We start from the raw sequence: 27,142 nt of genomic DNA on the forward strand, positions 1-27,142 counted from the left end.
GGATGCATGGAGGGATGGATAGATGGATGATGGATGGATGGAAGATGGGTGGATGGATGGGTGGGTGGATGGGTGGATGGAGTGATGGATGGATAATGGATGGATGGATGCCTGGATGGGTGGATGATGGATGGATAGTTGGGTGGGTAGATGGGTGGATTATGAATGGATAGATGATGGATGGATGGATGGATGGATGGGTGGATGCATGCATGGATGGATGGATGATGGATGGACAGATGGGTGGGTGGATGGGTAGATGAAGGGAAGAAGGGATGGATGGATAATGGATGGATGCATGGATGGATGGATGGATGGATGGGTGGATGGATGGATGGATGGGTGGATGCATGCATGGATGGATGGATGATGGATGGATAGATGGGTGGGTGGATGGGTAGATGAAGGGATGGATGGATAATGGATGGATGCATGGATGGATGGATGGGTGGACGGATGGATGGATGGGTGGGTGGATGGGTGGATGAAGGGATGCATGGATGGATGAATGGATGGGTGGATGGAAGGAGGGAGGGATGGATGGATGAATAGATGAATGGATGCATGGATGGATACATGCACAGATGGAAGGTGAGCAGATGAAAGAATGAATGCTTTGATGGATGGGTGATGCAGAGAGGCAGGAACAGCCTCGGGCCTCATTCTGGGCTCCCATTCTCTTCCAGCACTTTCATTCACCCTACTACTCTTTATAACTTATTTTTATTAAGGTATATTTAACATACAATAAAGTGTGTACACCTTAAGTGTACAGTTGGATAAATTTTTGCATAGGTATACACCCCTGCAAACACCACCAGGATTAAGACATAAAAAGGTTCCAGCTTCCCAGAAGGCACCCCACTTTGAACAGCGTCCTCACCTTCCATGCATATCTGCCCACCATGCTCCCAGTGTGACTTAATAGCAAGCATCCATACACTTAGCCTCTATACACTCAGCATCCACACGCTCAGCCATCCTGGGGCCCCCCTCCCCATCCAAGCTCTGTCTACTATCCCTCACTTAGGTCTTGGGTCCTCCATTCCTTCTCTCCTGCCTTGTTGTCTTAGCCTGGACTGGTGCAGCGGCCTCTGGGCACCCTGCCCTCAGCTGCTCCCCGATGATTCTCCTCCCCCACCATTACCACCTCTGCCTCTTAGAAGACGGCATGGTCATTCCATGATTCTTGGAAATTTGCAGAGAGTAGCTACTGGCCTAGCTGGTCCCTGTGTCTCTTAGAGGCTGGGTGCCAGCCAGCTCCAAACTTGTTGGCTGATCACGTGCTCCCTGAGGACCCCACAGCCCTTCCTGGGGCCCAGAAGGATGAGACTGGTGGGGGAAAACAGTGTGCTATGGGGAAATGGCACCATAGTCCCAGAAACGCTCCCCCTAAAGAGAGGATATGACCAATGGAGAAGAGAAGTGAGAGGAAAAAGCCCAAACAAAGGGCGGGAAATACCATTCTGGGTGGGTAGCTCCTGAGAAGGGGCTCTTGGACAAAGGACACATGTGAAAGTGAAAATGATTTCAGGCCTCCCTCCCACAGAGGAACATGCTTCTTGGCCCCCAGGGCGGAATAGAAATGCAGACTCTCAGGCCAGCCGTGAAGAGACAGTTCACAGGTGACATTTGCCAATGCTTTGTCTATTATTTGGAAAAAGTTATCAGTAAGTGACCCTCCAGGGCTCTCAGCTGGCTTATTTTTATTCTTTCATCACCTCTGATCTTAGTTGCCCCTTGTCTTAGCTCCAACCGCTGTTAAAAAGAGATACTATTAGACTAGGTGTCTTGAACGACAGAAATTTAGTTATCACAGTTCTGGAGGCTGGGAAGTCCAACATCAAGGGGCCAGTAGTTTCGATTCGCTGGTGGGGGCTCTCTTCCTGGCTTACAGATGGCCGCCTTCTTGCTGTGTCTGCATATGGTGGAGAGAAGTAGTGCTCTGGTTTCTCTTCTTCTAAGGGCACTAGTCCCATTATGAGGACCTCACTCTCATGACCTCATCTCAACCTAATTACCTCCCAAAGACCCCACTTTCGAATTCCAACAATTGAGGATTAGGGCTTCAACATACAAATTTTGGGGGTACACATTCAGTCCATAACACCCCTCCTCCGGAAAATGTTCCCTAAGCCATACCAAAGAGCTGGGTTGGGTGCCCCTGCTCTGTGCTTTGACATCCTATACTGTGACTTCCTGATTACTTATCTAGACTCTGAACCCCATGGGGGCAGGGACCACGTCACATTCACCACTGTATCCCTAGTCAGGGCCTGGCACATACATAGCAGGTGTTCAATAAACCTTTGATCAATGGTGGGATGAATGAGAAAATGCCTGAGCCGGGAGGTGAGAACCTTCTCCCATCTGCCCTAATGTCTTGTTCTAGATTCCTTAGGTCCCTACCTCTGTCTTCCTGCCCTTGTTTATGGAGGAAGAGGAGGAGGAGGAGGAAGAGGAGGAGGAGGAGGAGGAGGAGGAAGAGGAAGCAGAATAAGAGGGAAGGATGTGTTTGACTTGCATTATGCCTTCACTTGAGACTCACTCTCCTTAGGGGAGCCTGTGCTGTTCACTAGGGACAGACACATTAGCGGCTTAGACAAGAGGTTGTTTGGGACCTTATTTTTGAAAGGAGGGGGATGGAGGAGGATCGAACCACTTTTTTTCTCTTTTTTAACCCACAGGCAAGCAAAGGGAGAAAGTTCTAGGCTAAAGGCCAGAAGACCTAGCCCTGCAAATCAGATCAACCTTATTTTGTGAATACCTATTGTGTGCCAAGGACGCTGCTAGGTGCTTTACTTGCGTCTAATCCTCAGAACAACCCTCTAAAGGAGACATGAGCCCCTTCATCATCACCCTCCCCGTTTTACAGATGAGCACGCTGGGGCACAGAACAGTTAAAATTCCTGCCAGGAAAGACTCAAGTCAGATCTATCCGATCCCCAAACCACTCTGCCTGCTAGGCCCTGGGCTGCGGCTTCAGGATGGGGCTATGTGTTCTCTGTGGCTCTGCTATCCCAGATGCTCCCACTCCCACAGACATGCTGGCCATTTCTAGAAGGCGGCAGCAGCAGGATTTTTGCATTTGCCCCACATTAGGCTAACAGAGGTCTCAGGAGAAATGGGGGCCTTTGGCACAAAGACCATTGGCAGATAATCCAGGGCTGGGAGGAGCCCACTGGCAAGAGTAGCCCGCACCACACCTGCAGGAGGAGTGAATCGTTAGTGTTTGTTGAGAAAATGCAGGCTAGCTAGGCGCAGTGATGCGCACCTATAGTCCCAGCTAGTCAGGAGGCTGAGGCAGAAGAATCACTTGAGGCCAGGAGTTTGATACCAGTCTGGGCAACGTAGCAAGACCCCATCTCTGAAAATGGACAAACAAACTTAAGAAACTGTGTGTTTCCACTAAAACTTATTATTAGTAGTAGTATTTTGACATGGAGTTTCACTCTCTCTCCCAGGCTGGAGTATAGTGGGGCAATCTCTGCCTCCCAGGTTCAAGTGATTCTCCTGCCTCAGCCTCCGAGTAGCTGGGATTACAGACATATGCCACCATGCCTGGCTGATTTTGTATTTTTAGTAGAGATGGGGTTTCTCCATGTTGGTCAGGCTGGTCTCGAACTCCTGACCTCAGGTGATTGACCTGCCTTGGCCTCCCAAAGTGCTGGGATTACCAGCGTGAGCCACCACGCCTGGCCTAAAGCGTATTACTTAGTTACATAATAGTAACTACTAGAAGAAGCAATATTCCCGTGATTGCTTCTGGGGAGCAGATCTGGGGGCCACTGAGCTGTGATGTGGGACACTGTTATTTTTCATGACTCTTCCAATGGTATTAGTATTTTAAACGAAGACTTTACTTTTTTGAAAATCAAGTATGTCAAGACAAAGGATCCTTCTCGTTATAGATGCGTTTAAAATAAATTTCTCTTTCCTCCCCCTCCACTTCTCCTATTCCTGCCCCATTTTTTCCCAGGAAGAAAAGATGCTGGGCATCTTGGTGCAGCACAAAGTCCGGAGTGGCGTCTCGGGCGTCGTGGGCATGGAGGTGGATGGGCTGCCCTTCCATGACACCCACGCCAAGATGATCCAGAAGCTGGTGGACGTCACCACGGCTCGGGTGTAATCCTCCATGTTCCGTGTGAGCAGAGTTCCTACCAGCGGGCAGGCCTGCATCAGGCAGGACTGTCTGCTTCTTGTGACCATCCTGCTCGTCAACACTGATCTCCAGTGAGCAACGAACACTCCCCTGGCCTGGGAAACTCTGTACCCACTTTCCGGGTGGGGTTAGTGCAGGTGATATGGACAATGGACAGCATTTCTCTGGAGCTTTTTAACTTTTATTCCTAAGACTCTAAAGGCATTGACTTCAACCCTCCTTCACGCTGGCTTCTTCAGGCCACCCACATGGTCTCTTGAGAGACGTGAGGTGAGAATCTTCTCAATAGTCACTTATGGGGACACTTGTGAGCAACTAACTGCCAGGCAGAGCATCAGAGCAAGCATTCCCAGGTCAGGTAGGATACTCCAGACTGCAGTCATCCTCCCTTATCCATGGCTTCTGTGACTCATGGTCTCTGTTACTCATGGTCAACTGCAGACAGAACATACTAAGTGAACAATTTCAGAAATAAACAACTCCTAAGTTTTAAATTGTGTGTTCTTCTGAATATTGTGATGAAATCTCGCACCATCCCGCTCCATCCTACCTGGGGCATGAATCCCCCCTTTGCCCAGGGTACACTACCCCTTTGCTGTCTACACTACCGCCTGCTGGTCACTTAGCAGGTGATCAGATCGACTATCATGGTATTGCAGTGCTTATATTCAAGTCCCTCGTTCCTTTAGGAATGTCCCCAAAGTGCAAGAGCAAGGATGCTGGCAATTTGGATCTGCCAAAGAGGGGCCATAAAGGGCTTCCTTTCAGTGAAAAGGTGAAAGTTCTTGACTAACGAAAGAAAACGTTCAGGCCAGGCACGGTGGCTCACATCTGTAATTCCAGAACTTTGGGAGTCCGAGGCGGGTGGATCACTTGAGGTCAGAAGTTCGAGACCAGCCTGACCAACATGGCGAAACCCTGTCGCTACTAAAAATACAAAAATTAGCTGAGTGTGGTGGTGAGTGCCTGTAATCCTAGCTACTCAGGAGGCTGAGGCAGGAGAATCACTTGAACCTGCAAGGTGGAGGTTGCAGTAGCTGAGATTGTGCCACTGCACTCCAGCTGGGGCAATAAGAGCTAGACTCCATCTCAAAAAAAAAGCAGTTCATATATTGAGGCTGCTAAAATCTATGGTAAGAATTAATTTTCTATTCATGAAATTGAGAAGGAGGCTGGGCGTAGTGGCTCACGCCTATAATCCCAGCACTTTGGGAGGCCAAGGTGGGCAGATCACTTGAACTCAGGAGTGTGACACCAGCCTGGCCAACATGGTGATACTCTGTCTCTACCAAAAATAGAAAAAATTAGCTGGGCATGGTGATGTGTGCGTGTAATCCCAGCTATTCAGGAGGCTGAGGCAGGAGAATCACTTGGACCTGGGAGGCAGAGGTTGCAGTAAGCCTAGATCGCCCCACTGCACTCCAGCCTGGGCGACAGAGCGAGATTCAGTCTCAAAAAAAAAAAAAAAAGGAAGAAATTTGTGCTAGTTTAGTGGTCAAACCTCAAGTTGCAAAAGTTCTGGTCACAGTGTGTGTTAAGTCATTAGTTAAGATGGAAAAGGCATTACATGTGTGGGTGCAAGACATGAACAGAAGTGTGTTCAGATTGACAGCAGTCAAATTCAGTACTATCCACTGGGGATCTTGGAACCTATTCCCTGTGAATGATGGGGCACTGTTACAAAGGACATACCCAAGCAGCCGTGCATGGTGGCTCACGCCTGTGATCTCAAAACTTTGGGAGGCCAAGGCAGGAGGATCTCTTGGGCCCAGAAGTCTGAGACAAGCTTGGACAACATAGTGAAATACTATCTCTACAAAAAAATTTTTTTTAATTTGCCAGGCCTGGTACCATGTACCCGTAGTCCCAGCTACTCATGGGGTGAAGGCGGGAGGATCATTTGAATCTGGGAGTTCAAGGTTGCAGTGAGCTGTGATCACATTGCTGCACTCCAACATGGGTGACAGAGCAAGACTTTGTTTCAAAGAAGGAAAAAAAGGCTGGGAGCAGTGGCTCGCACCTGCAGTCCCAGCACTTTGGGAGGCTGAGGCGGGGGGATCACCAGGTCAAGAGATCGAAACCATCCTGGCCAACATGGTGAAACCCCGTGTCTACTAAAAATACAAAAATTAGCTGGTTGCAGTGGCGTACACCTGTAGTTCCAGCTACTCAGAAGGCTGAGGCAGGAGAATCGCTGGAACCCGGGAGGGAGAGGTTGCAGCAATCTGAGATCGCACCACTGCACTCCAGCCTGGCGACAGAGCAAGACTCTGTCTGGAAAAAAAAAAGGAAAAATATAAAACGGTAAAATGTACAAATGTGGAATATATATTTACAAAGCTTTTGGGCTTTACAGAAGGTTTACTCACTACCACCACCAAAATATTTATACCTTTGAAATGTTTTCTTTTTTTTTTTTTCCAAACATCATTTTGTTTACTAAGGCAAAAGGTCCTTTGAGGAGCCTGACATTTATCACCATTTCCCCTCGCCTGCCTTCACTTCTGACACTGCCTCCTCTCTGTCTGCGCCTATGCCCCTCCTGAGCCTGGACCCTTCGACCTCTTGCATAGAGGGCAGCCTTACCCTGTGGGGGTCAGGCCAGTCCAGTGCCCAGGTGGCTCACAGAGTCCTCCTGAACAGCTCCAGTCACTTGCTCTTATCTCCTCCACAAGCTCCCACTGCGCAGGAGAAACTGAGTCACTGTGTCCCATTACACTCTTATGCTATCTTGTGCCGGTTGCACTGCTGAGTGACAGCTGACTCATCTGGACCAGCTTCCCAGCCATGGCCCCAAATGTTTGTTGAACCTGCTTAGTTTTCCTTCATTTCCTTAAATAGGTCTAGTTTCATTTCTTTAATGGGCAACAGTTGTGAGAACAGAACGCCTGAGATAGAAATGACCCCCTCGTTGTACGCAGCTGTTAGGCATGAGGACGTAGCCCCGTGGTTCTGGGACTGACTTCAGTTCTCCCTATGCGGGAGCGTGATGCAGCCCCTGGACGGAAGTCGCTGGGGTGGGGGCTCTCCCTTGTCATTCTAGGGGAGTTCCCTCCGGCAGGGGCTGTGCTGGTGCTGGCGCAGCATCCTGATACCTCTGACATCCTGAGAACCCAGCCCTCCAGCTGCGGCTTCTCATGGCTCCGTGAGGCCACCTCAGTTCTGCTACCTCCCTGGCCAGGTGTCCTCCAATGATGATTTTTGTCCCTGATTTGGGACTGCAGAGTTCCATGTAGCGAGGGCCTCTGATTGACAGTGTACCCTGATGTTTCTGCAATCTGGATGGCTAGAAGAGAGAAGCCCTCACTATGGTAAAGCTGCCAGCACCCTTCTGACTCATGTTTTGGGGGAAGACACGAATGGGCCTTTGTTTTTGCAGTGGTAACAGCAGGCTTCTCTCCTGGTGTGGAGGCGGCTGAGGCATAACCATGTAATGGGTTGTCCTCACTGTGGGCGGAAGTTCATGGGGAGAGGATTTCAGTTGTTTTGGGAAAGAGGCTGACATCCAGGTTGAGCCCAGAGAAAGCTGAGAATAAGGGTCCTAGACTCAGTGACGCATCCAAAGCCCCCACCCTGCTACAGGGAGAGGCAGGTCTGTGGTCCCACAGCAGGAGCTCGGGTACAAGGGAGGGTCAGAAGACGCCTTAGCAGGGCCCAGCCCAAGGACTGCAGGAGCTCTGCGTTCTAGGATCCAGCTTTGACACTTGTCCATTCCACAATAGGATTCCTGCTTAGACCTTTAGGAACGTTTTGCTCAGCTTTGCTCTTTAGTCCTAGCCTTGACTGTGCTTTGGGGAAGCACCGTATCTGTGGGATGGCCATGGGGAGCGTGGCTGCAGCCTGGAGAAGCTGGTTACAGGGGGAGAGGAGATGACCTGCAGGGAATGATGGGGTGCCTTAAGGTGAGATATGGGCCTGAGGCCAACCAGAATGGATCTGTGGGACACAGGAGCATCACTGGGTGTTTCCAAGAACATTGAGGGGAGGCGATCCTGTTAAGCAGTGCGTGGGATGCTCCGTGGATAACAGGCAGCCTATAGACCTTGGCCTCTTGAGGGGAGAAGAAGCCACGCAGACTCTGCAGGAGGTGGATCAGAGGCAAGTGAGCCAGCTCAGAAGGCCAGCACTCTGGCCAGGCGCAGTGCCTCACACCTGTAGTCCCAGCACTTTGGGAGGCCAATACGGGTGGATTGCAAGGTCGGGAATTTGAGACCAACCTGGCCAACATGGTGAAACCCTGTCTCTGCTAAAAATACAAAAATTAGCTAGGTGTGGTGGTGCACACCTGTAATCCCAGCTACTCAGGAGGCTGAGGTGGGAGAATTGTTTGAACCTGGGAGGCAGAGTTTGCAGTGAGCTGAGATCGCACCACTGCACTCCAGCCTGGGCTACAGAGCAAGACTCTGTCTCAACAAAACAAAACACCTGTTAAGTTGAGGTGTCTGTCTGTCAGAACAGAGCTGTCTGTCAGAAACTAGCCAGATGCTCAACAATTCTGCCTCTTTTTCCTGCATCTATAGGAAAACTACATTCCCCAGCCTCCCTTGCAGTTAGGTTGGGGCCCCATGCACCAATGGAGTGTGAGTAGCAGGGAAATCAACCATTTCCATACTTGGCCAAAAACCCCTGTGAGATTCTCTTTTTGCTGCTTCCCCTTACCTGTGTGGATGAAAAGGGAAGACCCCGAGATGATAGGCTCTGGTGATGGGAGGATCCTGAATCAGGGCCATCGCTTTGGGAAAGACTTGCCAGAAAGTCGCCTCTCATTGGGCTTTGCATGAAGTTTTCTGCCCTGAAATAAGTCGTCTTGGGTAGTAGTGAGTTGTCATTGGTGGTGCTAGTAGAGAGACTGGACTATCATTTTTGGGGAATGCAGAGGGGAGACTTCATGGAGAGGGAACTGGATATTATGACTTGTCTGGTATACACCAGCACTGATATCTAATGTGTAATTTAGCAGTGTTCTTCTAAAAGTTGTTGAATGGAAGCAAATGGGATTGAAATCCCAACATTTCCCCAGAGTACTGGGCACTATTATAACCTCAGGATGAATGCCATCTGTCTTAGTCCATTTTCTATGGCTATAACAAAATGCCACAGACTAGGTAATTTATAAAGAACAGACATTTATTTCACTGTTGTTCTAGAGACTGGGAAATCCAAGAACATGGTGCCAGCATCTGACAGGGGTCATCTCATGGCAGAAAGCAGAAAGGCAAGCAAGCTCTGAAGACAGAGGAAAAGAGGGCTGAACTTCCCCAATAACAAACTCTCTCCCACCATACATCATTCATCCATGACCTAACACCTATTAAAGGTCCCACCTCTCCACACAGTTACAATGGCAATGAAATTTCAGCATGAGTTTTGGAGGGGACATTCAATTCATAGTATCATCAAAGACCACTGTCTTGCCAGATTATTTCCAGGGATAGAGGCTTCAGGATCACCAGCTACAAGGAGTGGGTTTTTCAGAAAAGCAATGAGCCAAGAGGGTCAGAGTCTGACTCTCTTTCGGTTGGACTAGCCAGAGGAATGCAGCAGATGGGGATGTATTTCGTGCTGAAAATTTCTCCCACTCTTGTCTAGCCAAACCCACAGACCAGTATGTGTAACAGGAAGATGAGCCCTGTGTATAAACAGGAACATGAGCCCTCATCTGACTGAACAACGCTGGTGAATAAGAAATAAATCCTAATGGTTTCTGTCACCTTCCAAACCAGATGGACTTTTTCTCCCACCCATCCTCTCAGGAGAGAAAAGAGTCATAATCCCCAATGATGTCCTTACTTAGTCTGTTTAGAATAAGGATCTACTCTTCTGGAACACTCCAGGACTCTAGGAGCCTGACCTAGAGGGGGATTAAGTGACCAAGATCAAATTTACATTTTAATATGATGCAGTTAATCCTCAGTGATAAACATGGCATATGCCATTGTTGAGAAGATGCTCCAGCCTAAAGAGGCAGGTCAGCAAATGTGGGCCTCTCCAAACAAAGCCTTGTCACGGAGGACAGCCCCACAGAGATGAATGCAGCAGGCCCTTCTACATTGGAAATCTTCTCTAGTGAGGAGGGGGTGGCCTGATGGAGCCCTCCTTCACTGTGGGGAGCAGCTACCCAGCAGGTACAAGGGATCCTGGGACCAAGGACAGAGGGGGTGATATTCTCCAAACCACATGACTGGGCTCTGCCCTCAAAAAGGAGTTGTCCAAATTAGGCCCCAGAGTGAATTTGCAACACCACGATCAAGAGCTGGGTGGCACTTTATGAATCTCAAGCAGAGAGAAGGCTCTACTTCATTCAAGGGCTATGTCCTTCTCCACCATTTTTGGGTGATCAAGTGTAAATCCCCTAATCGCTCTGCTTGAGTTTGCCCTGAGAAGGTCAACCCCGGCCCTTCCTGACTCCTTTGGTTCTTCAAGGGCCCTCTAGATCCCCCCAGTGTTGGGAATCCCCTACCCCATAAAGACCGCAGAATACTTCCAAGGTGTCTGGTTACTTTGCTTTATTTGCAGACTGAAGTTTGCTACATAAATCCATTGCACAGTCAACACATATGCACTTGGCAGAAAGAGAGGACAATACAAAAATACAGCTCTTGATAGTAAATGATACTGCCCTCAGCTCTTCCCAGTCCGTAGTCAGTGGGAAAGCTGGTGTTTAAGGTCAACATAGGAGGAAGAACTGTGGAATGAGGCATGGAAGCTTACACCAATGTCACTGATCCAGGAGGATCCTGGGCTGAGTTGCATGGACTCTTGTTGGCTGTGTGGTCATTTCTGCCACCTTCAAACTTGGTCACTTCCTCCTCTAGGAAGGGGAAGGGAACCTCCCCATGTCACTGGCACCTTCAAACTTGGTCACTTCCTCCTCTAGGAAGGGAAAGAGAACCTCCCATGTCACTGGACACCCTTCACAAGGATCTGAGCAGGGACTGCTCAGTCAAAGCCAAGTGTAGTCCTGGGACCACCGTGAGCACCCCTCCCTGGAGCACCTCCAGCCTGCGCTGTCTGCCTCTGAGCATCCCTGATGAAAGGGCTAAGAGACATAGCACAAAGGAAAGAGGGGAAGGGAGACTGAGGAAGGGGTTCTGCCTGGGCCTCCCTTTGGTAGATTCCAGAAATGTTTACTGATGCCAACTTCTACTCCTCGCCCCTGGTCCCTTCTTGGAAGAAGCCTATGTAACCTCTTGGTTCTGAGGAATTTGAGTTGCAGGTCTTGGAGGGCATGACCTGAGAAGTCAGAGCTGGTCTCAGCCCACCAACCAGAAGATCTAAAGGGCTGGCATTTCTGTGGAGGGGGCAGGTCTCCTGGGGCAGCCAGTGGCTCTCCCAGTTCTTGTGGCTGGAGCTAGCATCCTCCTCTGCCTATAGCTCCCCCTCTCCCCCACCCCAGCCTGAGTTCCAAACACCCACTACCTTCCCTCTCCCCTCCTCCTTCTTCCTCTTTTCCTTCCCCCAATTCCTCCCCGCTCCTGCTTTCTTTCCCCCTCCTGCCTTCTTCCCCCCTCCTGCCTTCCTTTCCCCTCCAGTCTTCACTTCCCACACTGTTGTGGGTAGGACTCCAGTGCTGGTCCCACCGGGGCATCTGGACACACATTGTCTGTGACAACAGTGGCACTGGAAGCCCTGGCAGGTAAACCCCCAGGCTCCCACCATCCACGTCCTCACAGTCCCCATGCACAAACTCTCTGCAGGAAGCAGGCCGGGAAGCGCAGTTCACTGTCTCCCCGCCCCAGCAGCCCCAGCTTGGCCACATCATACTCTGCGGCAGAGGCCACCATGAGCCGACGAGGGCTTATTCCCACCCTCGATGGTCTCCGTGGGCTCGGCAAGTGAGAACAGGCTTCCGGAGTCACAGGGGCCACGCCGCCTCAGCAGAAAGCTGCACTGGTGCTGAGCGAAACAGGAAGTGGCCAACCCTGAGGCCTGTGGGCTGAAGGCTCCTGCCTCACGTGGCCCCACCCACGGGGGACCCAGGCTAGGCCGAAGCATCTGTGGGGGACCCTCCCGCCCCTGGTGAGTTGGGGGTCTGGAAGGCCGGGTGGAGCTTGGTCAACAGCTCGGGCTCCTCGCCCTGGGCCCCGCTTTTCCCGGAGGCCTCGGAGGCACCTAGTGGGTAGGCCTCCCGGGCCCGGCCGGTCCTGGAGCAGGTGAAGAAGGCCAGGCAGGCCCCGCGGAGCCGGGCCAGGTCCCGGTGGGTGGTCTCGCTGACGAAGCAGTAGAGCACGGGGTCGGCAACGCAGTTGAAGCTGGTGAGCAGGAGGGAGAAGTGGTAGGCGTTGAAGATGCCCTTGGCGAACTCGCAGCTGGCCTCCCAGAGGCTGCGCACCAGCAGCAGCACGTGGTAGGGCAGGAAGCAGGCCAGGAAGATGACCACGGTGCTGAGCACCAGCCGCTGGATCTGGTCCTTGCGGCTCTTCTGGGTGCCGTGGCTCCGGCGCACAGCGCGCAGGATGCCCTGGTAGGAGGCCAGCAGCAGGCAGATGGGGAAGAAGAAGCCCACCAGGAAGCGGTAGTAGTTGATGCCGCGCTGCCACGCCTGGATGGGGTAGTGCTCGAAGCACACGCGGTGCTGGTCCTCGTCCTCGATGACCTCCTCGTGCATCAGGAAGTAGATGCTGGTCAGCAGCTCCTTGGCCCAGATGACCACGCTGATGCCCACAGCCGCCTTCAGGGTCCGGAACTGGTGGAAGCGGAAAGGATGGGCCACAGCCAGGTAGCGGTCGACGGAGATGCAGCAGAGGAAGCCCACGCTGATGTAGATGTTCTCGTAGAGGAGGATGCCGCACACCTGGCACGACAGGTCGCCGTGTGACCAGTTGTCGTGCTGCAGCACGTACTGCAGCCAGAAGGGCAGCGAGCAGATGTAGAAGAGGTCGGCCACCGTCAGGTTGCACAGGTACACGCCCAGCTCGTTCCGGGCCTTGATCTGCAGGTAGCCGAAGTAGAGGGACAGGCAGTTGGCCGGGAAGCCCACCACCAGCACCATGACATAGACCACCGGGGCCAGCGTCTGGTGGATGGTGTGGTCGATGGTGCAGCCCACCGAGGAGTTGTCTGCAGTGATGTTCCCCATCTTTGGGCCTGGAGGGGCCTCACCCCTCATGGACTCATGGACCAGGTCTGTCTCTCCACCGCCATCCTGTTTATAGAAGGTGGTTCAAGCTCTACCAAGGGCTGGGCATCACTGGTGGTGGGCGAGACCCTGAAAGTCAGAGGCAGGAGAAGCTTAGAATAATAGTAGCTAGCATGTATGTAGCATCTGCTATGTGTTAGGCACCGTTCTGAATTCTTCACTCGTTTAATTTAGAAGGTGTGCTGGCCCGCCAACTCCAATTCAACTAGAATGTCTCAACGGCCAGATATGATGGCTCACACCTGTATTTCCAGCACTTTGGGAGGCCGAGGCAGGTGGATCACCTGAGGTCAGGAGTTCCAGACCAGCCCGGTCAACATGGCAAAACCCCGTCTCTACTAAAAATACAAAATTTAGCTGGGCATGGTGGCATGGATTAATATAACTGTAATCCCAGTTGCTCGGGAGGCTGAGGCAGGGGAATTGCTTGAGCCTGGGAGGCAGAGTTTGCAATGGGCCAAGATCGTGCCACTGTGCTCCAGCCTGGATGACAGAGGGAGACTCCATCTCAATAAAACAAACAAACACTAAGAATATATCCAAATGAGTCACATACCAAGATGCCGAAGGGTAGTTTACATCTCCCCTCCCCATTCCCTGGCTTTGCCAATTTATTCCCTATCCTTTATATATTTTCCTGCCCTCTTGGTGTAGCAAGTAAGGCTGGAGGTTCTCATGAGCCTGCTCTCCCAGGGAGACTTGGGGCAAAGATCAGTTCTAACCCACACGCGACAGCACCGGCCACCCTCATCCACGGCAAGAGGCGTCATTCACATTTGTCCTATTTGCTCACAGGAATGTACTACGTAGGTCCATTAACACTGAGGCCAATGCCCCGCATGGCAGCCTCTCCAGATAGTATCAGAAGAGGTCCAGCCTTGTCCTCACTTTACCACATTCTGGTAAGAAACAAAAGCCCAGTTTCCTGCAAGCACAGCCTGGACTCTGGGGTGCTCACCCAGCAAGACCTACCTCACCTCTCCATGGAGCTCCAGAAAAGCTCTGGACCAAGGCCCCAGGACGTGAGCGCCAGGCCACGGCCAGCCACGTACAGACTCTGCAAGCCACTTACCTTGTCTGAGCCTCAGTTTCCTCACCTATCAAATGGAGATAAAACGCTCACCCTCGGGGGTCAGTATCAGGGCCACATCAAGGGATAAATATGAGAACACAGGGCATCGTTTTTCCAGAAGCAAAGGGGAGGAGTAAGAGATTATAATCTTGCTGGAGTTAGTGAAAAGTTCCCATTTATTGGCCAGGTGCAGTGGCTCACACTCGTAATCTCAGCATTTTGGGAGGCTGAGGTGGGCAGATCACTTGAGATCAGGAGTTTGAGACCAACCTGGCCAACATGGTGAATCCCCGTCTCTACTAAAAATCAACCAGGCATGCTGACAGGTACCTGTAATTGCAGCTAGCTACTCGGGAGGTTAAGGCACGAGAATCACTTGAACATGGGAGGCAGAGCTTGCAGTGAGCTGAGATCACAGCACTGTGCTCCAGCCTGGGTGACAGAGCAAGACTCCATCTCAAAAAAAAAAAAAAAAGGTCCTATTATTGAGGATTTAACAAAGAAGATTCCAGATATACAAATAAGTTTGAGCAAGATAGAATACAATGTTTTGTTTGGGCACGGTGGCTCACACCTGTAATCCCAGCACTTTGGAGGCAGAGGCAGGTAGGTCACCTGAGGTCAGGAGTTTGAGGCCAGCCTGGCCAACATGGTGAAACCCTGTCTCTACTAAAAATACAAAAATTAGCCAGGTGTTGTGGCAGGTGCTTGTAGTCTCAGCTATTTGGGAGGCTGAGGCATGAGAGTCACCTGAACCCAGGAGGTAGAGGTTGCAGTGAGCTGAGATCATGCCACTGCACCCTAGCCTGGGTAATAGAGCAAAACTGTCTCAAAAACAAAACAAAACAAAAACCTTCTTGGATGAATAGGTGAATGGCACTTTCCATCTTCCAGGTGAGGAAACTACAGTTCTGAAGGGCAAGTGCCTTTCCTGGAGCCAGCCTGAGGAAGGACATCTGCTGCTGGAATCCAGGTCTCCTTGCTCCCATCCCACCTCCCTGCCAGCACAGTCTCCGCTTGAGACTCAGCTCCCAACCTCTCCGTTCCCAGAAAACAGGGACTCCCAGTCTCTGACTCACCTCCTCCGTCCTCTCCAGGACACTGGCCTAGAATTTCAGTGATGGTGGTGGAGGGAGGTGCTTCTTGTTTTCGTTGTAGTAAAATGCACGTAAATAACATTTACCCCTTTAGCCACTTGTAAGTGGCATTAAGTGCATCGACACTGTTGTGCGACCATCAGCACCCTCCATCTCCAGAACTCTTTTCATCTTGCAAAATTAAAACCCTATACCCATTAAATAATACCTCCCAGCCCCTAGCAACCACCATTTCTGTCTCTATGAACTCGACTATTGTAGGTACCTCATATAAATGGACAAGCCTGTTGTGTCTGGCGTATTTGACTTAGCATAATGTCTTCAAGGTTCATCCACACATGTCAGAATTTCCTTCCCTTTTAAGGCTGAATAATGGTCCATTGAATGCACAGCCCACATTTGGTTTATCCATTCACTGATGGGCACTGGGATTTTTTTATTAGGCTATTGTGAATGAAGCTGCTATGAACATGAGTGTAGAAAGATCTGTTCAAGTTCCCACTTTCAGTTCTCTTGGGTATATACCCGGGATTGGAATTGCTGGGTCATATGTTGGTTCTATTTTTAGTTGTTTGAGGAACCACCATACCGTTTTCCATCATGGCTGCACCAGCTGACATTTCCACCAGCAATGCACAAGGGCAGGTTTTGGGTTGGTTGGTTTGTTTTCACTTGTATGTTTTGGCGGCGAGAGAAAGGGGAGAAGGCACAGCTGAAGCCCATGATCCAAAAACTGCCCACAACCCAGTGAATCAGAAGTCGGCCCTAGTCACCCTCCTCTTGCCAGCCCTCCTGTCCCTGAATTTCACGCTCGCATCTGTGGGGCCAAATGCTTTGCCAGGATTACAAATCCACAGCAGCCCGTGTTCCCGAATGGTCCTCAAGGCACCTATCCAGAGCTGTTCCTGTTTCAGGAATTTACTTCAGGTTCTCTGCAGTCCATAGAAAATCCACCCACAGGAAGATAAAATCCATTCATAAGCACAGGCCCCCAGGCTCCCCCCAGACGGCAAATGAAATCCCCATGAAAACACAACCAGTCGTCCTGGAAATGCGCTGAACGTCACCAGGCTGTGGTTTACGAGTGGTGGGTGTATATGTGCATAGGGTGGTGCTTCCTCTTCCCCAGGCCAACAATAAGCTAATTCTGGCAACCAAAGTCAGAAACATTCAAGCCCACAGAACAAAGAAGAAACATTTACTACGTTTAGATGAAAGCACCCCCTACGTTCATTTTGGAGAGAAAAGAGGGTTTTGGTATTCCAACGCTGCCGTCCTTGAACTTAGGTGCAACAGAATCCCCTGGCGAATTTGTTATGATGGATTGCTAAGCCTCCCCTCCAGAGTTTCAGACTCAGTGGGTCCGGGGTGGGGCTCAAGTATTTTACATTTCAAACAAGCTGCCAGGTGACGGGAATGCTGCCAGCCCATGGACCACACTTTGAGTAGCAAGGTACTAGGAGCTTCTGGAAGGTCCCAGGTTCGGTTCCTGAGCACATGCCCTACAAGAGCTCCCACGGCAGGGAAACAGAGGCAGCTGGAAGGGGAATGTGATCCAGCAGGACCTTGTGGGCACAAGAAGAACGCAGCCCTTGCGATGTCTCCTGGCTGATTCAAGGCGTCAAGAAAGAGTGATTAAACCTGAGTACTTACACCTTTTATTTGCAAAATACTTTAGAGTGTACAGAGCTTTTCAGTCTGTTCTCTTGTCCAATTCTAAAAACAGCTTTTTAGAGATGTCCCCATTCTACAGATGAGAAAACTGAGGTCAGTGAGAGGAAGCAGTATCCTGGCTTTCACCGCACGAGTGTTTGTACAGCATCTCCAATGTTCACAGCACCAGGCTAGACACGGAGCACTTAGGGGTCACAAGAAATGGGCTGGGTGTGATGGCTCATGCCTGTAATCTCTGCACTAGCTGAGGCGAGAGGATCACTTGAGCCCAGGAGTTCAAGATGAGCTTGGGCAACATAGTGAGACTCTTTCTCTATATAAAATTTAAAAATTAGCTGGGACTGTAGGTGTGGTGGTGCTCACCTATAGTCCCAGCCAATCAGAAGGCTGAAGTGAGGGGATCACTTGAGTCCAGGAAGTCGAGGCTGCAGTGAGCCATGTTCGTGTCACTGCACTTCAGCCTGCGTGACAGAGTGAGACGCCCATCTCAAGCAAATGCAAGAAATGGCTCCCAGCCACAGGAACCTGCAAGCTTGAAAGAAAGGAATGCCACGTGCACACATCACTAGCATGCAAGGCAGTATGGCGGGTGCAGTGGGCATATGGTGGGTGCAGTGGGCATCTCTCCCGCACACATTAAACACGGGTTTGCCCTTTTTACTCCATGTGCACTCTCTGTGGGATGGCTGGCTCTCCGTGGTTTCAACCCCACCTACACTCTGATGACTCCCCGGTCCCTCCCAAGATAAAGACATAACCGGCTTCCTGCCCCTCACAGGACATGCTCAGTGAGGCCCACATTGGGTCCATCATTTTCTCCACTGGTCAGTTATTGGAAGGGGCACCCCACCTGCCCAGCTACTCAAGTCAATGGCTGGCCTTCAGCTTTCTCCCTCATCTTCATCCATAGTATCCAGTTAATTTCCAAGTTCTGCCATTTTCAACTCCCAAGTATTTCCTACATCCATCTCCTCCTCTTCAGCTCTCTCACCAGCACCCTAGATGGGCTTGGTCAAGACCGCCTTCCCAGAGTCAGTGCAACAACCTGGGAAATCTTACCACTCTCAAAGCCATCCTCTAAACATAAATGTAAGCCAGTCACACCCTGCCGCAAATGCTTCCATGGTTCTCCAGTCATCCACCCATCCATCCATCTGTTCATCCATCCATTCACTCATCCATCCATCCATCCACCCACCCATCCACCCATCCACCCATCCATCTATCCATCCATCCATCCACCTATCCACCCATCTACCCATCCACCCATCCATCCTTCCATCTGCCCATCCACCCATCTGCCCATCCACCCATCCACCCATCCACCCATCCATCCTTCCATCCATGCATCCAGGTATTCATTCATACAACAAATACGGAGTATCCATTATATGAAAGACATAACACTAGACATTGGTCCCAACTAACAAGTGGCTTTTAGTCTTAAGGTGGAGGAGAGAAGATAAGTGAAACAAGCTCACCAAGAGAGGACAGGATTTTATGAGAGTTCATAGGTCCCCACCTCATCCTGTCAGGAAAGGCCTTCCAGAGCATCAGCAGTTACACTAAGATCAGGAGAAGGAGGAAGTGCTGCCCAAGCAGAGGAGAGTTTCTGCCTGTGGAAAGTGTGTCCAAATGGCCAAAATGCAAGAGGGAGAGAAGGTGCAGATTTGCGGAACTGAAAGTAGGTTGGTATGACCTACGAGGTAGGCAGGAAGAAAGAGGAAACAGTGTGAAGCTGTAGAAACTGACAAGTAATTACAAGGGAGGCGGGGAACAACCAGGGGCAAATCAGAGATTTGTTGTGGTGCCTGGTCTTTATAGCTTCCCGAAAATATTCGTTGGATGGATGGTGGAGAGGAGGGTAGGTGAATGAATGAATGGAGGGCTAGGGGTAGCCAGATAGATGGGTGAGTGGATGGCTGGACAGATGGATACATGGGTGGCTGGATAGGTGAGTGGATAGATGGGTGGGTGGGTGGATAAGTGGATGGGTGAATGTGTAAATGGACGCATGGGTGAGGGGGAGATGGATAGATGGATGAGGGAATGGGTGGCAGATGGATTATGGGTGGGTGGAGAGGTGAGTGGGTGAGTAGGTGAGTGAGTGGATAGGTAAATGGTGGGGGGTTGAGACTGGGTACTGGGACAGTAGGGATATCACTAGTAGAAACAAGAGAGTGAGGAGGTGGAATCACTGTTTTCCCCTCTGCTCAGGCTGTCTGAGCTGGTCTGAGGGTCCTGCTTTTTCACTAGTACCTTCCCTTCTACTGTTCCCTGAGGACAGCCACCCCTAGAGGGAAACTCCACCTTGCCCTCTACCTCGTCTCCACGGGAACCTTGCTCCTAAAAGATCGAAGGACACAGTGGATGCAAAAATATTCTGTAAATGGAAAAATGCAGATGTGTAGAACTAAGCCACATCTGTTGAGGGCTCTGCATTTGCCAGGGAAGTTTCTGAACATTTGTTCTCTCTTTCAACCCCACTCTCATCAGCTCCCACTTTCTAAATGGATATAAATGAAAAAACTGAAGCTCAGAGAGATGAACCAACCTGCTGAAGAATCCACAGTTGAGATGTGGCAGGCCAGGTGTGGAGCTCGGACTGGTCCACACTTGCCTCGATGCTGTGCTCTCTGACTATCATGATCATCCCGCCACCACCATCCTCAACCCCGTAGCTCAGCCAAGCTCCAGTCCTCACAGATGCTGCAGCAATGGCCACCAGGCTTGGTCCTGGGCTGGCCCCCTTCACCTGGGGTATGCTTTAGCAAGTCAACGATGCTTTCAATGCCCTCTGAGGAAAACCCGCCATACATGCAGTCTGTGTTTTGGGAGGGCATTGGGAAAAAGAATCAAAATAACACTTATTATCTAGCTAAGAAATGAGAAAAACTACAGAGTGCCTCAACACCTAAAAGCAAATCCTTAGCAAATGCAAATCAGCACAGAGGCATCCAGGGACTTTAATGACCAAGAGAAACGAAGCTACCAACAGGAAGGAAAGGCCTCTCTGACTAAGCTAGGAGTCTCTTGCATGTCCCAAGTCAGAAGGCGGAGGTGCGGTGGCTCAAGCCTGTAATCTCAGCACTTTGGAAGGCCGAGGCAGGAGATTCACCTGAGGTCAGGAGTTCGAGACCAGCCTGGCCAACATGGTGAAACCCCGTCTCTACTAAAAACATAAAAATTAGCTGGGCATGGTGGCACATGCCTGTAATCCCAGCTACTTGGGAGGCTGAGGCAGGAGAATCGCTTGAACCCAGGAGGTGGAGGTTGTAGTGAGCCAAGATCGTGCCACTGCAGTACAGCCTGGGCAGCAGAGCAAGACTCCGTCTCAAAAAAAAAAAAAAAAAGAAGAAGGCAGAGGTGCATAAATGCTAGATTCCAGCTAGCACATAAATAGTGATCTAACTCGCCCCCCCTCTCTGTGGCACACACAGGCACGCACACAGAGAGTTACTCATGCTGTCAAGGCGGCTCACAGAGCCCCAAGCCCACAAAAGCTGGGGAGTTTCCCCGAGGGATCAGCTTCCTTTTCCTTCAGTTGGCCAAACCTCTGCATGCTTTACACAAGGTTGTTTCATTCTCTGAAAGTGATTTATTTTCCCTCTGAGGAGAGGGGAGAAATCAGGCTGCATTTGTCCTTAGTCCCCATTCTCCTCCCAGATCACCTCACGCAAGGAACAACGTGGACCATAGCATCTCACTTCTAGAACCCTTGTCACTGTTTCAAACATCGGTCCCATCTGGGCTCACAAAGTCCCTGTGAGTCAGGTGGGGCTGGCATTGCCAAGCCATTTCTCAGAACCTGAAGCCCAGAAAGGCTAATGTGAAGTGGCAGAGGGGGTCAAACTCACAATCAGTTGGGGTGGATCTGAATCCAGAACCCAGGCATCTATGCACCAACTTGCTACCTTTGAGCTTTCTGGATCACAAACAATAGCAAGAAATATACCTGACATCGCGACCCAGCACACACAGACATACGCGCACCCACACATCTGTACAAAGCAACAAACTTCCCCAAAGCAATACTTACCCTACTTCTTGCCACGCACTCTGATCGTTTCTATTCTATTTCAATTGTTAAAATGCAGGTCATGAGCCATGAAGTTGATTTACTGACCCACGAATGGGTCACAACCCGCAGTTTGGAAACACCTGGCTGGACCCGCACCTGTGCTTTCCAGCTACTCCTAGAGCCTCCGGGCCCCAGGAAGGCGGCGTGATCTCTGGAGCCAGGTGAGGAGCAGGCAGCTGCTGAAATCAGGATAAAGGGAGTCATCTGAGGGGGGATTCTGCCTGCCCCAGCTGGGTTCTGCCCTCAAACCTCAGACAGCTGGGCTTTCTGCAGAGGCTCTGCAGGAGCCTGGGCACCCTTGCAGCCACGACCCCAGCTCTCCCTCCAGCGATTTCCCGCAGCCTGAACCTCCCAGCTCCAGCTAGAAAATCCCCAGCTGGAGGCTGCCCATTCCGGAGCTGAGGCAGAATCATGTGAACTCCAATCTGGTGTCAGGCTGGGCGGTTGCCGAGGAACCACTCGCCAGCCAGAGGCTGAGGGCGGCGGAACGGCTCCCTGCACGCATCCTCCCCTGCTCTCCGTGCCACCGGAGTCAGTGAGCAGCGGCCGGGAATGTGAGAGCCTGAGCTAGGGGCGGGTGCCCTCAGATCTGCATTGGGGGTGGAAGAGGAGGGGGTGTGCTAATTCTACCCACTAAACCACCTTTGAGCATCTACAGGATACCAGGATCCAGGCAAGGGTGGGGGAAGCCGCCAGCATCTGGGTCAGTGGAGTTCAACCCTGGCCACACGCTTGAGAACATACCTGGGGGCCTATAAAAAAAACCCATGCCCGGGCCCCACCCAGGGCTGGGGAAATCACACTTCCTGGAAGTGAGGCGCCAGCATCAATGGCTTTAAAGCTCCCTGGACCGTCATAAAGAGCAGTGAAGGTGGGGAACCATGGATGTCGTGAGGCAGGTAGGATCCTGTTTGGCAGAGCGGCAGAGCAGCAGAGCGAAGGCAGTGGAGCCAAGGCTGTGGGCATGAGTAAGGATAAGGTGGGCATCAATGTTTTAAACTGTGTTGGTCCTCAGAGCAAGGACCAAGCCCAGGGCTCAGCCCACAGGGGGCCTTCTGGCTCTCAGGAGCGTTTACTAAACTCCCTCCCTCACACACAGAGCACGGAGGATGGAAAGGCACAGCGGGCAAAGACTCTTGACCAGGGAGGGCCCGATAGCTAAAAGGTGCTAGAGCTGTGGCTGGAAGCTGCTGCCGACTTCCACTGTCATGCTATTTGGCTTAACTACCCCTCTCCAAGGCAGTCTCCTGGGAAGCTGAGTATAAGCTACATTGCCAGAGCCAGGAAGCCTACAGACCCGGTGCAGGGGACCGCTGGGGGCTTGAGTGAGTTCTTCCTGCCGGAAGTAGCCAGAGCCCTGTGCTTGGTCCCTGCTCTGGGGACCAAGTTTAAAACATTGTTGCCCATCTTATTCATGCCAAGATCCTTGGCTCCACTACCCTTGCTCTGCTGGTAGGGGTCTGAGGAAATCCCCTTCAGTGGGTCGTGGGCCCTCCAAGCAAATGCTAACACATAGCAGGCCTTTAAAAAACTGTTTCCGGCCAGGTACAGTGGCTCACACCTGTAATCCCAGCATTTGGAAGGCCGAGGCGGGTGGATAACCTGAGGTCAGGAGTTTGAGACCAGCCTGGCCAACATAGCAAAATCCTGTCTACTAAAAATATAAAAATTAGCCAGGTGTTGTGGTGGGCACCTGTAACCCCAGCTACTAGGGAGGCTGAGGCAGGAGAGTCACCTGAACCTGGCAGGCAGAGGTTGCAGTGAGCCGAGATCGAGCCAGTATACTCCAGCCTGGGAGACAAGAATAAAACTCCGTCTCAAAAAAAAAAAAGTTTCCTATGTCAGTTGCTTCTTGTAGGCCTTATGTTACAAGCAAAGGCTTCAAGTTGTTATAGTGCAGTAGTGTACATTGAGACACACGTGCTATTTCTGTGTGTTGCGGAAGTGTGCGGAAGTGTGGCTGGCTTTCCCTGATGTCATATGGGAGGACTGGGGGGATAGGAGCATAGGACTGACTTAGTCGTGCCTGCCTGGCTACCCCTAGGACACAACCTGCCAGAGAGAGCACCTCTGGCCCTCTACGGGGTGGCCTGGCCTAACAGGGTGTGCACACACAGGCTGTCTATACCTGCAAGAACCACTAATGGCATGGTGTCCCCCTCCTCCCTCCAGCACCCCCGGGGACCAGCAAGCTGCCCCAGCCCCTCTGCCAGCAGCACCTGCCCTACTGCACTTGGAGTAAGGACCAGCCTTCGGGATGAAGAAGGAGGGGTGAAACTTTCTTTGGTTTTACTCAAATTGGCTGAGCTCATGTCTTTGTGAAATGCTTGCTCAGTAAAAGAAAAAAGAGCCCATGCCGTGCGCCGTGCTCTACTTTGGGCTGGGATTTTGTCTTTATCCTAAAATCGGAAGGGAAGACTAGAAGTATTAGTGACACAGCAGTGGCCTGAGGAGTCCTGGAGGCCCCATAACCGCCATGCACTCTGTAAACCTCTACGCAGGGGTAGTGAGTCTATCACAGAAATGCAGCCTAGCTGGCTGCAGTGGCTCGCACTTGTAATCCTATCACTTTGGGAGGCTGAGGCGGATGCTTGAGTCTGGGAGTTCAAGACCAGCCAGGGCAACATGGCAAAACCCTGTCTCTACAAAAAATACAAAAAAAAATTTAGCCAGGCATGGGGATACACTCCTGTGGTCCCAGCTACCAGGGAAGCTGAGGTGGGATGATCGCCTGAGCCTGGGAAGTCAAGGCTGCAGTGAGCCGTGACTGCACTACTGTGCCCCAGCCTGGGGGGCAGAGTGAGATCCTGCCTTAAAAAAAGTAAAAGAAAAAGAAACATGGCTTCAAGAGCAGGCCCTGGCCCCTCTCCTCCCAGCCAGGCTTCTGCCCTTCAGTCCAGAGTGGCAGAATCCTGGGAGCGGCCACCGAGCAGAGGGGACCCCTCCTCTGCGGCTCCTCCCTCCTGGAAGGATATATGGGCCTAAATCGGGCCGGGCTTGCCACTTGCATTCATTTTTTCACTCTTGTTCTCTCTCTTTCTCCCCCAATGCCCACTACCCAGGTAGTTGTGAAGAACCTCCGCTGGGATGGCAGCCCCAGGAGGCTGGACCAAGCCCAGACATTCCCATCAAGCCTCCAGCAAAAACATCTGCTCCAGGCACCTGGGTGGGTGGACCTTTCCAAACATCTCTGGAGGCTACTTTGAGGGCAACAGGGCCCTAGGTCATGAGGCTTTCGGGCACCCCTGGCCTCCCAGGGGTCCAGACAGCCGGGAGTCAGCATAGAGAGGACCTTGGGGTATTCCCTGAGCTGGTGGCATCATGCAGGATCTCCAGCACCTGGCAGCAACTCCATGGTCACTTGGTGGGCAGCACAGGGTGGAGGGAGAGTCAGGGCACAGGCTCTGGGTCAGACTGGGGAGGTCAAGTCCCTACTCTACCCCTCTCAGGCTATGTGATCTTAACATGGTTTGGCTGTGTCCCCACCCAAATCTTATCTTGAATTATAGCTCCCATAATTCCCCTGTGTTGTGGGAGGGACCCAGTGGGAGGTAATTGAATTGTGGGGTGGGTCTTTCTGGTGCTCTTCTTGTGATAGTGAATGTCTCACGAGATCTGACTGTTTTGTAAAGAGGAATTCCCCTGCACAAGTTCTCTCTTGTCTGCCACCATGTAAGATGTGACTTTAACCTTCTGTCATGATTGTGAGGCATCCCCACTCACACAGAACTGTGAGTCCATTAAACCTTTATTGATTTATTTATTTTGAGATGGAATCTCACTCTGTTGCCCAGGCTGGAGTGCAGTGGTGTGATCTCGGCTCACTGCAACCTCCACCTCCTAGGTTCAAGTGATTCTCCTGCCCCAGCCTCCTAAGTAGCTGGGATTACAGGTGCCTGCCACCACATCCAGTTATTTTTTTGTATTTTTAGTAGAAAGGGGGTTTCACCAGATTGGCCAGGCTGGTCTCGAACTCCTGACCTCGTGATTCTCCCATCTCAGCCTCCCAAAGTTCTGGGATTATAGGTGTGAGCCACTGTGCTCGGCCAAACCACTTTTTTGTTACTTTAGTTTATCTTTTTGAGGAGTGAGACTCTGTCACCCGGGCTGGTGTGACACCTGAGCCCAGGAGTTCAGTATCACGATCTTGGCTCACTGCAACCTCCACCATCTGGGTTCAAGCAGTTCTCCTGCCTCAGCCTCCCAAGTAGCTGGGACTACAGGTATATGCCAGCAAACCTGGCTAATTTCTGTATTTTTAGTAGAGACGTGGCCAATATGGTGAAACCCCATCTCTCCTAAAAATACAAAGATTAGCTGGGTGTGGTGACCTACATCTGTAATTCCAGCTACTCAGGAGGCTGAGGCACGAGAACTGCCTGAACCTGGGGAGGTCGGCGTTGCAATGAGCCGAGATGGCGCCACTACACTCCAGGCTGGGTGACAGAGCAAGACTCCATCTCAAAAAAAAAAAAAAAAAAAAAAAAAAAAGAATGGCTCTTCTGGAAGCATCAGGGACCAAGATGAACAGCAGGCAACTCCCCCAACTCCCTTGTCTGACACTAAGGCCCTCGAGGGGTTGGAGAAGAGCATGGGACAGCTTGGTACCAATGGTAAAGGTAAATAGCCTTTACCATTTCCTGAGCATGCACTTTGCACCAGGTGCTGTGCTAAGCACCTTCCCGATCCTTTCTTTTAATCCCTACATCAATCCTGTGTGGCAGAGATTATCCTGTTTTACAGATGAGGCAAATGACACTCAGAAGCTTAAGTAACTTGCTGAGGGTCACACAGCTGGTAGCAGCAGGGTTGTGATTTGAACTCAGGGCAGTCTGACTCCAAAGACAGGTCTCTTGACCACTGTTCCAGTGTCCTACGCTACTGTTATAAATTGTCATAAACTTAGGGGCAAAAAACAACATATATATCTTTTTTTTTTCTTTTTTTTTTTGAGATGGAGCCTCGCTCTGTTGCCCAGGCTGGAGTGCAGTGGTGCAATCTCAGCTCACTGCAACCTGCGCCTCTGGGGTTCGAGCGATTCTCCTGCCTTAGCCTCCCAAGTAGCCGGGATTACAGGTCCGCCACCACACTCAGGTAATTTTGAATTTTTAGTAGAGACAGGGTTTTGCCATGTTGTCCAGGCTGGTCTTGAACTCCTGGCTTCAAGTGATCCACCTGCCTTAGCCTCCCAAAGTGCTGGGATTACAGGTGTGAGCCACCATGCCCAGCCAAAACAACATACATTTCTTATCTGGCAGTTCTGGAGGTCAAAAGCATGACATGGATCTTACTGGCTAAAATCAGAACTGCAGTCTATAGGGCTCCATTCTTCCTCGAGTCTCTAAAATCCATTTTCTTGTCTTTTCCAGCTTCTAGAGGCTTGTAGCATTCCTTGGCTTGTGGCATCTTCCATCTTCAAAGCCCACAGGTCGATTGAGTCCCTCCCAAAGCAATCTCCTCCTCTGACTCTCATGCTCCCTCTTCCACTTTGAAGAGTCCTTCCTTGTGACAATGCTGGATCATCTCTTTACTTTAAGCTCAGCTGATTAGCAGTCTGAATTCCACCTGCTGCCTTAATCCCCCTTTGCCATGTAAGGTAACTCAGTCGCAGGTTCTGGGGACTAGGAACTGGAGCTCTTTAGGGAGGGCATTATTCTGCCCCGCACACCCACCATGTGATACTTAAAACCCTGTACAGTGCCGGCTGGGCGAGCTGGCTCATGCTTACAGTCCTAGTACTTTGGGAGGCCGAGACAGTCAGATTGCTTGAACTCATGGGTTTGAGACCAGCCTGGGCAACATAGCGAAATCCCGTCTCTACAAAAAAATACGAAAAGATTGGTGGGTGCAATGTCATGTGCCTGTAGTCCCAGCCACTCAAGAGGCTGAGGCTGCAGAATCGTTTGAGCCCAGAAGG

General features: G+C 51.1%; 2 protein-coding genes and 1 long non-coding RNA gene across 12 annotated transcripts in view; 2 read left to right on the plus strand and 1 right to left on the minus strand.

Moving 5' to 3' along the window:
* The window catches only part of DGLUCY (D-glutamate cyclase), a 74,722-nt gene extending 70,066 nt beyond the window's left edge, over nucleotides 1-4,656 (plus strand). Inside the window, exon 13 of the mRNA XM_017546940.2 lies at nucleotides 3,980-4,656. Within this exon, the coding sequence (XP_017402429.2) occupies nucleotides 3,980-4,129 (150 nt within the window). The 3' untranslated portion in view covers nucleotides 4,130-4,656. The remainder of the gene's footprint in view (nucleotides 1-3,979) is intronic.
* Nucleotides 4,657-10,653: 5,997 nt separating this feature from the next.
* GPR68 (G protein-coupled receptor 68) overlaps nucleotides 10,654-27,142 on the minus strand; it is a 34,189-nt gene continuing 17,700 nt past the window's right edge. For 4 of the 10 annotated variants that reach the window (XM_037745160.1, XM_037745158.1, XM_037745159.1 and 1 more), the window contains one exon: nucleotides 11,674-13,370. In XM_037745160.1, coding sequence (XP_037601088.1) covers nucleotides 12,144-13,271 — 1,128 coding nt within the window. In that variant the 5' untranslated portion in view covers nucleotides 13,272-13,370 and the 3' untranslated portion in view covers nucleotides 11,674-12,143. Of the gene's footprint in view, nucleotides 13,371-15,452; nucleotides 17,402-18,625; nucleotides 19,003-21,183; nucleotides 21,626-27,142 lie in introns of those variants that run through there. The other 6 variants (XR_005203166.1, XM_037745162.1, XM_017546944.2 and 3 more) reach the window with 6 other exon arrangements.
* LOC108316820 lies at nucleotides 18,889-21,374 on the plus strand. Its single transcript, XR_005203168.1, has 3 exons — nucleotides 18,889-19,008; nucleotides 19,641-19,904; nucleotides 21,242-21,374. It is a non-coding gene; the product is annotated as an uncharacterized LOC108316820 (long non-coding RNA).

This window comes from Cebus imitator, unplaced genomic scaffold, assembly GCF_001604975.1.
Source record: "Cebus imitator isolate Cc_AM_T3 unplaced genomic scaffold, Cebus_imitator-1.0 Scaffold193, whole genome shotgun sequence".
NCBI lineage: Eukaryota > Metazoa > Chordata > Mammalia > Primates > Cebidae > Cebus > Cebus imitator.